The 15,464-nt window shown below is 44.5% G+C and overlaps 1 protein-coding gene across 1 annotated transcript; it reads left to right on the plus strand.

The window, feature by feature from the left end:
* The first annotated feature begins 1,725 nt into the window (after nt 1–1,725).
* On the plus strand, nt 1,726–12,872 carry rab11al (RAB11a, member RAS oncogene family, like). Its single transcript, XM_056444129.1, has 5 exons — nt 1,726–2,021; nt 6,076–6,271; nt 6,972–7,165; nt 9,523–9,603; nt 11,145–12,872. Exons 1-5 carry the CDS (start codon nt 1,982–1,984, stop codon nt 11,282–11,284), a joined length of 651 nt encoding a protein of 216 aa, XP_056300104.1. The 5' UTR covers nt 1,726–1,981; the 3' UTR covers nt 11,285–12,872.
* Nucleotides 12,873–15,464: the final 2,592 nt, after the last annotated feature.

Genomic DNA, 15,464 nt, shown 5'->3' on the forward strand with positions numbered 1-15,464 from the left:
ATTTGAGGATCAGTATATTAAATTCTTATTATTGTCCAAGATCTTTTTTTTAACTTGTGTTTTGTGCTGTTGGCAGTGGAAAAAAATGTTAATCTCAAACACGGTGATATCTTATAAATCACCCTCATTTTAACCAAACCCCATTTATTTAAGAACATTATTAGTCTCCATGAGGATACATCGAATGACTGAAGTCAGCATCTGTTATATAGCTTTAAATGTCACGCATTCCATTGTCTTACTTGTGATGCTTAAACTTGTATTTTATATTGGTTAAGAAAGTTGTCTTTCAGGAAAGTCCGTATGAAATAGCGTTGCTTAGAAAGAGGAGGAGGATAAAAAGGGTAAATTTGAATGAACCGGTTTTGTGGACTTTGTCTTTACTTCCTCACTGTTGGTCGTCCATAGACACGCAACGTATACAGGCCCGTCACACGGCGGCCATGTTGACCTGTCATTGCAGGTAAAACACAGGTGTTACATGACACCATTAACTATAAGGCCCTATTCAAAGTGGGCCAGGACCCTGGGGCTGTGCGTGGTGGCCAACTGGTATGACATTGTTATCACACCAAACAAAGGATTACTTCATGTTTTTAGGGCTGCAACGTTTTATGAATAATAGCTTTAGAATATTGTGAAATTGCCACAGTCAAAGGTGACTTGTTGAGAAATTATTACAATTAAAATGTATATATATTAGAATATTTAGTTTGGTCCAAAAACCCATAGATAATGAGTTTACGGTCATTTAGAGAACCGATTTAAGGAGATTGAGGCAGGAAATATTGCTGTTGTTAAAAAAGAAAAAAAGGAAAACTAAGATTACACTTTCATTTACTTTTTTATTGCAGATCTGTTTAATATATGTTAGGTCTATACATGGAGTATTGCTGGCTGGTGCTGCATGTACAAAAAATACCACATTAACACACGGTAAAACATGGTGAAATACTGTATATTTCACCATGTTTTACAGCTGCGGGCCCCTGAGAGAAATAACGCAAAGACTCATTTACTCGTGGAATAAACTGTATTTCATCATGTTATACAGTGTGTAAATGTGGTCTTTTTTTCTGATGCTGACACTGCCTTCCGTGTGCTGGTAAAAAAAAAACATCGGCCACCCTGGTGCATGCTGTTCCTGAAGCTACCCACACCTACATATAACCACAGGTGCCCAGTGTTACCCAATCAGTGAACCAATCCTAAAACTAAATATATTTAAATAACAATCACAATGAACTAAACTAAACTAAAACTATCATAAGAAAAAAGCTCTTCTAACATATCAAAATATATAACTTAATTAGGCAATGATTAAACAATATTACTTTACAATAAAACTAAATACAAATGTCAAAAATAAATAGCTCCAACAATCATGTTTAAATGTAATTCACACACGCACACGCGCACGCACACACACACGCTGTGTACCTCTGTGTTTGCACTGGGCTGCTGTGACGTAAGATATGTTGCCAGCTGGGCTCTGCCGCTAATTAACCTGCGGGTTCGCTATTACCTGTCGAGGCTCGGGCCGCGCACACGTCATCAAAGTTAACGCCCAACGGCTCGATTAATAAGCGACGGCGGAGCGCAGCAATCACGTTGCCCTGGGTGACAGGTGTCCGCCGACCAACGACCAATGAGAGCGCGCGAGGGGCGGGACAAAAGGCCAACTGACGTTACGTCGCAGCCCCCGGTAATGGCAAGTGACAGAGGGCGAGGAAGACGAGGAGAAACTTTTCCAGCTACCGGTTGCCGTCGGATGTTTATTTTTTTACCCAACTGCGTCGCGTTGTTCTACTTCGACGTTATTATTCGCCCAGCGTCGCCGTGGTTCGAGTGAGACTTCGCCGTCTTCCGCGTGAGGCTAACTATCGCGTTTAGAGCCGCGAACGGGGCGCTCGCGGAGTGAAGTTTAAAATACACCGCAAAGTTTAGTTGTCCGCGGAGACGACGACGACGGAGACGAGCTATGACCAACCGGGAGGACGAGTACGACTACCTCTTCAAAGGTGAGTAGCTGGTGTTCATCTTCTAGCTAGTTAGCGCAACTTCGACAACGAGCCCGTCACCTGACGCCGACTTGTTCGCGAGCTGCTGACCCGACAAGGTGCAGCGCGCGACGGCGGCCACGAAGGCACCTGCTGTCGGCCGCGGCTTTGACTCGCGACCTATTATTTCGACGTAAATGCGACTAGCCGTGCGCCCCTTTTTTTTTTTTTAATGCGCCTTTTTAAGTGCTCGTGTGTGTGTAAAAGTAGCATCTGCAGAAGAGTCTTAATCTTGCAGGCCGGTGACGCAATCGCGTGAGGGGATGGGGGGGTGTTGATCAACAAGGAGGGGGGGGGGGGGGTCATGTGTGGCAGGAAAACAACCCCGACCCGCACTTTCATGGAGAATAAAGTGTTCATTCGTGTATCTGAGGCTCCATGGTGACTACACACAGGTGACTACACACAGGTGACTACACACAGGTGACTACACACAGGTGACTACACACAGGTGACTACACACAGGTCTTGGCCTTCTGGCCACAAAACACACATCTTTTTGTCAATAACATAAACCACCTGCTCCGATTGTCACTTTAATATTTATCATATTATTGTCCAGCCTCATTTATAGAGGCACACAAGTGTGCCTGTTTTGTATTTCCCAAAAGGCAGAAACATTATCCCCCAATGTGTCCTCTTGTTGAAAGGTGAGTGTACCTGTATACCAGGGGGTGGACAGTGATTGATTGTTCCTTTTTTTTTTATGGCTACAAGTAGTTCATAGTTTAATCTCGTGGCGAGCAAAGGGGAAATGGAAATGTTCGCAGTCTGCTCAATTATAGAACGCCAAACGAGCATGTGTCGTCCAACTGGAAATACCTGCGCGGAGTGTGTGTGTGTGTGTGTGGCCACGGTGTCCCTGAGAGAAGATGAGGCTCGCTGACACGTCACATGACTCAGTGACCGGACAGCCAAGGCGTCTGCAGCGACGCGAGGACACCGATGAGGTATCGGCTGCTTTTTTTTTAAAGAATCCGTCTTCCTCGTGAACCAGGAAGGAGCTCAGCTTACTGTCCTCTCCTTTGTTCACGCGCCCTCCTCTTGTCCCGTGTGTGACAGACCCCGGTCAAGCTGGGTGAGTCACATGATCCTGCCGATGGACACGCATGCAGGAAGTCATCCCGCCGTCCTGGTTTGGTTTATTAAGGATCCCCCTTGGTCTACACCGTAGTGGAGACTATTCTTCCTGGGGTCCAGGCAAAAAAACATTACAATACAAATCCATAAAATGCAGTACAGCATGATCAATTATCACAAAAACACTTAGACTTAGAAAACAACATTTACATTAAAAGTAAAAAGATAATACCTAAAATAATAACCTAATCTACAATAATTTCCTTTCTGATTATTGCCGCCTTAAGTTTCCTTTTGAAATCACATTTGTTTCTTCCTGGTGAAGCACACCTGTCTCACGTCACTCATTTAGTGACGTGTACCTTTCACACAAATTGGCTTTAAGTCAGTTTTATCTCCAAAAAGCACCCATCGCTGCCCAACTGATTATATTATATTCAGGCGATCTGCGTATCTCAGGATATACATTTTAAATCTCCTTGATGCCATAGGATCATAAGGAAACCGTTTAATAGAGAGCATCTCTTGATATGCCGCTTTAATTTCACACGACTGGACAAGGATGCGATGGTTCTCTGTGGTTCACAGGGACCCGGGCGGTAAATGAATCTGGCCGACCCAGACGCTGACTCAGGTGCTCCAGTGTAATCCAGTTCCGCTCTTTATCCCCCGTACCTGTGCCCGATCGCCGGGTGCAGTGTTGTACGAGTACAATGGAGAGGTGTCGTGTATTTTTTTAGCCGAAGAATGGAACCCAACCATGGTGACTGGGTGTGTGTGACGCGGCCGTGCCATTACCTGCATCCTGAAACGGTTGCGTAACGATCTTTGTCCTCCGCCCAAGATCTTTTGTCTTCGCCGATGGAGAATGACAATGTTCCCCTTTCTTCTTCTTCTTCTTCTTTTTATTTAGGCATGTAGGAGAGCCACACTGATGCCCCAAATTTAAATTATTTAACACGGCGTTCCTCCGGTCATGGAAAACCTGGAAAAGTCACGGAATTTTAAAATGGTCATTTCCAAGCCTGGAAAGGTCATGGAAAAAACGTAAATCATAAAAGTTTTGGAAAAGTCACGGACATTTGTTATCACATGTTCATTTACGCCGAGTTTACAATAATTAATATGTTTTTTAAAGAAAGACGGTCAAAATATAAGCCGGCGTACGCTCTCGATACAGTGTATAAATTGTTCATGTTTATACTGAGATTTCAGTTTAATCATGGACATTTGGTTAAAAGACCTATAAATCCACTGGTCAACATGTGTCAGAACCTGTTAACAGTCTTGATTTGGACTTCTGCTTGTTGCACCACAGACGCGCTTTGAGAGTGTTTCCCTGTTTTCAGCAGTATTTCTTAAATGCGAGTGTGGACACGGTGGTCGGTTTGTTCAACGCCATTTCAACATTCCATAACAAGTATTTCCTCACATCAGGGCGGTGTGCTGTTGGTGTGGCCGGTTCCTTCTGACACCCTGACTCACCTGACGATGTAGGAGTAGTTTGGTAAACACTCGCCCTAATGGTGCCCGTTTAGGTACATTTTAAAGAGGGGATCCAGTCGAGGAAGCTCTGCATCAAAGCTCCTGTTGTTGTCGTAAGCATGAAATGAATCGCTCCACGTCGTAAACATCGTCATTCACCTCTCACCCCATGTCAGTGAAAACCCTCCTGGAGTTTGTGTCCACTAAAGCGAGGCCTTCTTCCAGGTGCAGTCATTGTTGATGTTATATTTAATGTGTGTGGTAATATACCTGGTGGTGCCATAACTAAAGTCATTTGGAGATCTTCAGCTGAGTTTAGGCTTTTTTTTAGGTCTCTGAACATTTTTTTATTTATTTTAGTCTTTAAAACTGAAAACTTAATTCATACAAATTAATTTTAAGCGGCCTCGTGGTATAATCCATGTCTCGGATGCCTTGACGATTTAAAAAAAGAACATTCAACTTTTCCCAGTGGAATGCCGTCGTGATGAAGGGACACCTGACAGGTGAGACCTGCAGCGACTCACTGGTTCGACCGGCTCGCCGTCGACGGGCGACTCCTCACATGGTTCAAATATTTTGTTGAGTGGGCGTGCCGCGAGTTTCTGTTGCGCCTCGCACTGGGAGCCACACGCATGCGTCATCGATGAAACGCGCCATCGAACGTGATTATAAAAAAGCCGACCCATCGGGACGGGGGAGGAAATCTGCAGATTTTTGTAGGGGGAAATGTTTTGCCCCACTGACTGAAATACAGGAGCATTTAAAAATAAATTGTGGCACTTTTTGAACCTTTGTTCAAAAATAATAAATGATCAATGGTCATAAAAATGGCAATAATAAGACTATTAGGCAGTAGTCTTCGATTTAAATTTATTTTTTAAACCAAAAACAAACTAACATAAATTATTTCTTTTTTTGTGTGTTTACGCAACACAGATGGGACACGCACAACCAAGAATAAAAACAAAACGCTATTAAATGATTATTCGATTTAAATTTTTATTTACATTTTTTAAACAAAAAACAAACTAACATAAATCAGACAATCTTATTAAATTGTATTCTTATTTCTTTGGTTATTTATTTAAATTATATATATATAAATTTCTTTTCTTTTTTTGTGTGTATAGGCAACACAGATGGGACACGCACAACCAAGAATAAAAACAAAACGCTATTAAATGATTATTATTATTAGAGAAGAATTATGGGGCATTTGTTGCCCCTCTACTCGTGACATCAGGGGCAACATTATATTTCTTAGGGCCAGTTTTGCCCCGGTGTTTCCGAAGCTGCGTCGGTATCTAATTCCCTACGACGCCAGTCCTCTACAAACACATTGATGTGTTTCTCATTCGTGAACATGTGATTGTTTCATCCCAATCATTTAAAAGTTAAACCGTCTCCAACCAACCCTGCAGCTGATTGTCCCTTTTCTCTCCCGTAGTGGTGCTGATCGGGGATTCAGGCGTCGGGAAGAGCAACCTGCTGTCCCGCTTCACCCGGAATGAGTTCAACCTGGAGAGCAAGAGCACCATCGGGGTGGAGTTTGCCACGCGCAGCATCCAGGTGGAGGGCAAGACCGTCAAGGCTCAGATCTGGGACACGGCCGGGCAGGAGCGGTACCGGGCCATCACCTCGGCGTGAGTACACGACGGGGACCTCCAGGAAGCCCTCGACGTCACGCGGGCGGAGACGATAATAACCACTTCACACGAGGACACTGGAAGAAAATAATGGGGCTTTAATTAAGTCCAGACATGCAGCGCCACATGGAGTGGCTCAAATGAGTGTTTTAATATAGACGCACACGAAGCACAGGAACTAGAATAAAGTGCCTCTTTTTACTTCCTCATGCATTGAGCCATTGTTTTAGTTTTATTCATACGCTCGTGAGGTTTTTACTGCTTTATCAATGTCTGGGGTTGTAAACCTTCAACCTACAGTCCTCTGTCCATGATTTCAGTTTCAAATCATCATTCCTTTAAATAGTTGTAACAATGAATTCTCTGAAGTGATTAATACGACAAAAAGGAGCCTTTTGGAAGCGTTTCGTTAATCGTCCCAAGATTTGATATTTTGTAGTTCTCGGCCTCCACGGCGTAACCGGCATGTCGGGCCGGTCTTTAATTAACAATGAGTAATGTCAGCCAATGTTCACGTGTCTTTTGAGCTTTGTCTGTCTTTATTTCATCGGGGGGCTTTCCCTCTTTTATTTCTGGTGTTCCTCACCCTCAAAGATGGCCGAGTCCACGAAGAATCCTCCAATCAACAGGCAACAAGTTGTTTCTTCTTCTGCTCTAATGCGCCTCGTGTTCGCCTCCCTCCTCCCGTGTCGTCCAGCTACTACCGCGGAGCAGTCGGCGCCCTCTTGGTCTACGACATCGCCAAGCACCTGACGTACGAAAACGCCGAGCGCTGGCTGAAGGAGCTGCAGGACCACGCGGACAGCAACATCGTCATCATGCTGGTGGGCAACAAAAGTGATCTCCGTCACCTGAGGGCGGTGCCAACAGACGAGGCCAAGGCCTTGGCAGGTATAGTGTGTGTGTGTGTGTGTGTGACAGGTTATTTCCAGGTTAGCCTAGCTGCTTCAATGAGACTCTCATGTGCTCATAACCGGGTTCGTACGGTCGTGGAAAACCTGGAAAGGTCGTGGACTTTGTAAATGTTTTTTTCCAGGTCTGGAAAAGTCATTGGAAAAAAATAATCCCCAAAGTTTTGGAAAAGTCATGGAAATTATATATATTCATATGTTCATTTACGCTGAGTTTTAAATGAATGAAAGAAAGAATGACTCTCAGAATGTAGGCCGGCATACGCTCGTTTTTCCACGCTGCAAGTGAACGCACCGTAACTGAAAATACATGCATGTTTATTCTTTTAATCTAAACTATTGTCTCTCATTCATTCGAGTCATTTAAGGTTATTTACTGTGTGCTTTGAATCCTCTTTGTAAGTTTAAACACGGGGTTCGTACGGTCATGGGAAACCCTGAAAAGTCATGGAATTTTAAAATGGTCATTTCCAGGCCTGGAAAAGTCATGGAAAAAACTTAAATCATAAAAGTCATGGAAATGTGTTAAAATCACATGTTCATTTACACCGAGTTTGAAATAATTGATATTTTTTAAAGAAAGACGCTCAAAATATAAGCCGGCGTACGCTCTCAATACGCAAAATGTTCAACAGTTTTCATGTTTATACAGAGATTTCAGTTTGGTCATGGACATTTGGTTTAAAGTCCTGGAAATCCACTGGTCAACATGTGTAAGAACCCTGTAAACACAACATTTTCTCACTTGTTCATGTTTACCCACCGAGATTTCACTAAATGTTTGGTCATGGTAATTTGAAGTCCTGGACACCGATTGGCCACCGTGTGGGTGACCCCTGTCATTAACATGCGTGGTCTGATAAGTGCTTCTGCGCCTGTCATACATTTCCTTTCAGTTGAGTTCTAATGTTTTTGTTGCGCTCTCATTACCTCTGGGAACGCCATGTTGGAACTGTGTGCACGACGCACGTCTCCCCTCATGAATATGTCCTTGGCTTGACCGTTGGTGCACATGAAAGACGGCGCAGCCCGAGGTCAACACTACTCCATTTAGATTAATTAAACTTCCATTTATCTCGGCCCTTTGAGAATTTCCAGGCGTGGTTTCGGGGAGGCTTGTTTGTGCCGGTCAGCCTCGCGTTGACCCGCACGCCGTTCTTTTAGATTAGTCGGGCCACGTGTTTTGAGTCTTGACCTTGAGTTTATTGGCTTGCTTCCAGAGTCGCCGTCGTACCTGCTTTGACTGGTAAATGACTCTCGGTAGGACGTCCTGGTGATTCATATCGGGGGAGTCAAAATCAATACGTTTCTGTCGTCGGTGCCCCGTCAGAATTAACTGATTTTTTTTCCTGCGGCACAAATGTAATTTATGATGCCTCATTTGCATAAAGACCGATGGCGGCGGACACGTCCATGCAAAGCGTATTGTAATGCCCCCGGTGACGGGTTCTCCAGGAGCTCGCCGCCTCGCTCAGTGTGAGGACGACATGGGGACGATGATCTGTTGACTGTCTTCAGAAATAAAGCTTGTTTTCTTGGTTATAATGTCATATTTTAGTTTTCTGGTTGGTTAGATCAAAAAACATATCTTTTCACTTACATTTTTTTATTACACAAAGCATAACAAGCATTAACAGTAAATAAAGGAACTTGTAAATATAAAATAGGGATGTCAGTGGCATGTTAGTTGCATTGACTGTTTTTCAGCAGCTTTTGACTTTGATCGGAATTTGTCCTTCACCGGTTTTGTTATCGACTTTATTTTTTTTATGGGAGTTATTTTAACATTTTTTCCGTTTTAAGAAACGATAAAGATATAAAGGCTCAAATTAATGATGTCTGAATTCCATTGAGCTGCTTCTGGTTTCAGGCTCCTGACTCACAGGAACACGTGAATGGAAAAAACAGTTACAAGTTCAGCTGTTTGTTTTAATAGACTAAAGCATTCGGTCCTTATTTGGTTCCAGATGAATCATGCGTTAGTCCACACACACTGTCATACAGTTATACATCCCAGCAGACTGTATTATTTGCTAATAAAGGTCTATATTCTATTCTATACGTCATTACGTTTGACCAGGTTGTAAACAGCCGGCCGTCAGACGACCCGTTAGAGCCTCGAGGACAAAGCCGTCCGCTGTGAGCAATCAAACAGGAAGCGGCTGGAACGACTTCCAGGGGAACCCTGCAGCGAGTGCATAATGCAGGAGGAATCAATCCCTGGATCGGTGCTGCGTTAATGCCACGACAACACTGCAGCTCGGTCTGGCTATGAAAGTTAAAATAATACATAATAATGCAGGCTTTTCACATTCTGTTTGTTTGTTTGTTTTACAGAGAAGCACGGCTTGTCTTTCCTGGAGACGTCGGCGTTGGACTCCTCTAATGTGGAGCTGGCTTTCCAGACTATTCTTACAGGTGAATTTTGCGTGTGTTTATTTCTTCATTTTTATTTTGTGTTTATATCGATTTAAAGTGAGTGAATGTTCATTTGATCCTGATGCTCCAACGCATCAAATGATAATGCTGGGTACATGCATGCACCCACACATGCATACACAGATACATACTGTACATGCATGCATACACACATGCATACACAGATACATACTGTACATGCATACATACATAGATGCATACATATACACACGGTGTCACATTTCCATCCAGTCGCTGATGGTTTACATAACAGTACTCGCCTTCTGCCACTAGGTGGCAACAGAAGCCCTCTCATCCGATGGGCAGTCTGTGGCGGCGCACCACCCGAATATGTTCTCTGATGGTTCGGCACAGTGAAAAAAGCACTCGGCCAATCGGCGCTTGTGAGCGCCGCGACGTGACGACCACTAGCAAACCACTCGCGGTCCTCGTTTTGTGGTCTCGAGTCCACGTCGACCCGCTGGACCAGACGCTTCTGTTCGGCGCCCAATTTTCGGATGCGTGGTTCACACTCGCGGAAACGCATTTGATCGAGTGTGAGGAGCGACTGCAGAGGCACCGGCCCGGTGAGGAGTGGACGTCAGACCCGGTGGAGCCGAAGCCGATGTCACGTGTGCGTAGATATCAGCAGCCGCCGCATCGCAGGTCAAGAGTCCCAGTGGATCATGTGGCGAAGCGGTGGAGGACCTGGAGTCGTGGTTTCTAAACCTTCTTGCTTCTCAAGTCCAGGCACAGAGGACTCAAACCCACAACTTTATTTCCTACTTGATGGTCGTGTGAATAGATCGTCAGTGGTTGTGCAGACACTCGTTTCCAGACCACCGGGTTATTTCAGCCACTAGTCCTGCTGCCCCCCCCCCAACAACGGCATCAGAGCTCAAGTTTTAGGGACGTGACATTCTGAAATGCATTGAAGAAGCAAACGTTGGTGACGTGGTGATGAAGGGCGTGCCATCACGCAGCCGGGCCGATCTATTCTGCATTTCTTCGACTGCGGAACAGAGCTGGAATGAATAAGTCGGTACGTCCGAGTCAGCCGAAACCCCGGAACGCGTCTCCTCGCCCACGACGAGCTTCGCATTCATATTTCTGGATGCTATTTACGAAGAAAAGGCAATTTCTGTCTTTATTTTTTAAGCAATTTGCGTTTTAGTTCCCTCGCCGGATGCAGGAAGAAAGGAGTAGATTTGTGACGCTTCCTCGTTCAATACAACGCACGCGGAGGAGGAGGAGCTTGATGAGATTGTGTTTTCTTATGCAGGGTCGCAGAAGCAAGTCCCACAATGTCTCATATTTATTTCTGCGTTGCACTTTTTAAATTATTTTAAACTGTATGTGACGTTGCAGCGTTGGTGCCGACGCCAGTTTGAGGAAGGAGTGAATCCTCCGGGATGAAACCGGCAGAGAGACGTTGTTGTTCAGTTTTTTCGCCGCGCTGTTTGTTTCTCATCACAATACGTCCCACTGTTGGCCGGCTTTGTCGCCGTCTACGCATTAACTCCTCCCCCTTTCCCCCACAGCCATCTACAACATCGTGTCCCAGAGGCAGATATCCGGGCGGACCGACTCCGACTTCTCACCGGCGTCCAACGTGGTGCCCATCACGGTCGAGCCCACCCAGAACTCGGCCAATAAGGGCGTCTGCTGCCAGAACAACTGAGGCCTCAGAACTCTCCTCCTCCTCCTCCTTCATCTCCCCAGGCAATCGGAGAAACAACCAGATAGACCGACAGGTGGACAGGGAGAATGAAGAGACAGGTAGAGATCACCATTTCACACGCGCAAGGACATCAGAGTTATCGTCTTGTCTTGTTCCGACGCTGTGATGCAGTTTGAAGAGGGAGCAGAGAAGGAGGGAGAGGAGTTTAGACGGGGGGGGGGGTTAGTACCAATGGGTGTGATGCAACCGACCCGATGCATTAAAGCCTTTGGAACACGGTACACGATCAGAACTGATTCAGTCTAATGAAATAATGTCACGCATTGTGAGGTCCCCTGTTTTTGTATCATCATAATTTCTGTCTTTAAAAAACAAACACATCCTCCCTTTTTTGTAAGCTCTTCTTTTTTCTTTCTTTTTTACAAGCCAGTAAACGCCTTCTCTCACTTTCACACTTCAGTATATCGGGCAATAAAAATCCACAAACACCGGACCGCAACCCGTCGGCGTCGCAGTCATTCCCGTTTTTCCTTTTTCTTCTTTTTTAAAAATGTTTAATATCGAGAAAATAATGTCCCGTACAATATTTATTGAACACTAGATTTTTGGTCTTCTCTGGCCGTTGTTTTGTGATTCAACACTATTTTGGTTTAGATTCTTCCACCCTGAAGGGACCTCTCTCTCTTCTTGACGCCCGCTATCTTCAAGGCTCCTTTTTCTTCTTCTTTCCTGAAATGCAAACGCTGGAATTCCGTCCGCTCGGCGCGGCGACGCCCCCCTCTCCTCTCTCCCGGTGACCCGTCGCTGCTCTCTGATTTGCTTTTGATCTTCGTCTGGACGGCCTTCGCTCCTGCAGCTACACCCCATCGCATTTAAGAGTTACCGCACGAGTGAAAGGGTTAACCGGCCAGCATCCTCTCTCCCGATGGCCGTCTCACCCCCTGCCCCGAACCTGTGAGGGAGCGATCGGGGGGGATTGGGTTTGGATGCATGGACGACCCCGTGCTGCTGCTGCTGCTGCCCGCTTGCTGGGATAAATGGATGGCTAATGTTTCAGGGGGATGAGTTGGCGAGGGCGCTCGGCCCCGCCCTGCCGCCGTGGTCTCTGATGTACCCGAGATGGCTTGTTTGACTGTAAGTGAAATCCTCCACTAGCCCCTCCCTCTCTCTCCCTCTCTCTCTCTCCACTGTATGTAACTGGAACAGGATTCTGCCTTCTGGGATCTCCCCGAGGTCTGCCCTCACTCGGCTGCATTTCCTGTGTGGGGTGGGTGAGGGTTGTTTTCGAGGGGGCAAGATTTGGGTTTGTTAGTATCTAATAGTTTAATAGATCGAGGAGAAAGGACGGTAGCTAAATTAAATCCAAAGGTTGCGCACGCGGCCGGTGTTTCTCCCGGTTCTGTGTTTCCACGTCGACACGGCCGACTTCACAGGTCTTAAACTGGGCGCTGTAGGTTAGGGCTTCTTAAAACATTTATTCTCATATGTATATTTGGACTGCATATGTATAAATAAATGTCATTTGTTATAGCCTGCCTCTTCTCATGTCTCTAAGATGTTTTTTAAATAAAGGCTGCAGGTGAATGAATCGGAGGGCAGCATGTAGTCACTCTATTCTTCTTAATGTCCGCTGTTATTTAATAACATTATAGTTCCTCTGATCACGGATTAAAATATCAATCGTCATAATTGGAGGATCAATTAAGCCGTACCCCCCCCCCCCCTCGTTATGAGAACAAGAAAACCATCGTGTCATTGGGGATCATTTCATTTTTGTTTTTATTAGAAACATTTACAATACATCTTGAATCTTGGAAAAATAACAAAGAACCAGAACTAACATGGCGCAGATATACAATAATAATAAAAAAATGTCCCCAAAAAAACAAACATGTGCTATAACAAATAAACCTGCAGTATCGCGAGAGCCGCGGCGCAATAGAGTTCAAAGACTTCTTCTTTTTTTTGACTTTTATATTTATTTTTTATTTTTCCATCCATCAGATTTGACGCTCAGCCACCGGGGGGAGAGGGGAAGGGGGCGCATTTGGCATCCCCTTTCTTTCACCGTTCAGAGTAAAACCAGAAACTAACAGCCGGCTGATGCCGGACCCGAAAAAACTAAATGCACTCCGACCGCTATCGGACCGGCATGAAACACGCCTCTACTGCGCCGGGACACTTTGGGAAACGCTACCAAGACAAACCGTCGGACTGTATGTGACCCCCTTTGGGGAGCAAAGGTCGCGAGTTCCACCAGCGAGCGCTCCTCTCCAGCCCCCCCCCCCCGTCCTGTAAAATGTGCCTTTGTAGTGCTTTTATTTCGTCACGTCGGGTTTTCTTTTCCGTCTCGACTCGAGTCCAACTGCGCCGCGGGGGACTGAAGCGGACGCTTTGTGTCTGGCTCCAAACGCGCGTCTGCTTCCCAAAGAGACCCGCGACTGAACATCTACAGGGGGGGACCCGGGCCGGGCCGGCGTCAGGAAAAAGAAAAGGTCATAACGCCGGCCCCGGGCACCGTTCCCCTCCGTCTAAGTGACCATACGACATACATGCAAGCTAGTACGGTAATGAACCTGTTGTGTGTGTGTGTGTGTCTAGTTACATAGATCTACTCCAGGGGCCTCCGCTCGATGTGCACACGTCACCTAGTTACACATTCGGGGTGAGAAGGCTTCCTGATGGCGCTCCGTCGCTATCGATTCCCACACTTTGAGTAGTAGATGTAGAAAATGTATGAATGAAAAGTGTGTGTACGAGTTGTGTGTGTGTGGCCCCGCCCCTTCATTGGCAGGGGGGCGGGGCCACGGCCGACCTCATTCACTCCCGAGCAGTCGTAACATGTATTTTTTTAAATTTATTTTTTTAGAGGTTTGATAAGCAAAAGCGAGGTTTTTTTAGATGACAGAGGAAATGAGTTATGCGTTTGAGTCAGTAACATGGGGTTAGAGGGGGGGGGGGGTTAACGGCAAGCAGCACTGCACAAAGAATGCTGATGCAAGGAAAAATATATATAATTGAGGCACAACATTTTATGCTCTGTGACTAAAAATATCTCCAAATTCTACAAAATATTATATTATTTTCTGTAATTATTCCGTTGTGAATGCACTGGCGTGTTTTTAAAGCGCACACGTCCGAAGTTAAAATTTCAGCCACGGGGAAAACTCGAGTCGAGCGTCCATAACTTTCATAAATAAAACTTCTAAACTTTTTTTCTTCTCCTTTTTGATTTATTAGTAGAAACTGACCTCCCTGTGTTTTTAGAAATATATTAACTTCTTGTCATTTTTAATTTAAAAAACAAAAATGTCTCGAGGTTACTCATAAATATTATTTTTTTCTATTTTTCATAAATAACATCCAGATACTGACATTTTTTTTTTTTCCTCTGCTTTCTATGAAATAATAACCCATGTTAGCAAAATAGATTTGAGAAACTGTAATATGTTTTGTTTTTTTCATTTTAAGTAACTTTCTATAAATGTATGTGGAAGAACTCAAATATAGTCTACGCTGGAAAAAATTCAAATTCCTTAGAAAAAAACAACATAAAGCTCACTTGTAAATGAAAACAATAAGCATAAGGAGTGCATCGAGTGGTCTTGTTGTTGTTGTTTTACATTCAAATGCATTTCTTTTCCACGTGGATCAGACCGGTTGGTACAGTTGCATTAAAAAATAAGGATTTCCTTAATGTATTCTACATAAATGCATAAAGACAGTTTTCACATCAAGAGAAGAAGAAAAAACATCAACAGTTTCTACCATTACTATAATAGTATACGCTTAATACAATATTGTAAATAATACTAACAACTTAAGGGAATCAAATGTCACTGAGCCCCCCATCCCCTTGAATTAAAATGCGTTGGTCAAATGGAACTTACACCGTAGCATATTCTTAATAATCATAATTAAACTTTAGTTTTTAGCGGTAAATATATGATTTAAAACCGATTTGTAAAGGTCGTAAAGCTTTTATTTTAAATAAACTTCAGGTATCTGATGGATTCTTTAAGCGACCGTAACTTCTGATAACTCTTACCTACTGTATTATTATATCTGACTAACATGCAGTTGGACTTAAGGGGTTCGAGCCCGTGGCGTTGACTCCGAGGGTCTCGACTCGTCACAAATACTTCAGTCCACTTTTCTTCTCTTTCTTCTTCTTTTTAGA

The sequence above is a fragment of the Pseudoliparis swirei genome, chromosome 22 (genome assembly GCF_029220125.1).
Source record: "Pseudoliparis swirei isolate HS2019 ecotype Mariana Trench chromosome 22, NWPU_hadal_v1, whole genome shotgun sequence".
Classification (NCBI taxonomy): Eukaryota; Metazoa; Chordata; class Actinopteri; order Perciformes; family Liparidae; genus Pseudoliparis; species Pseudoliparis swirei.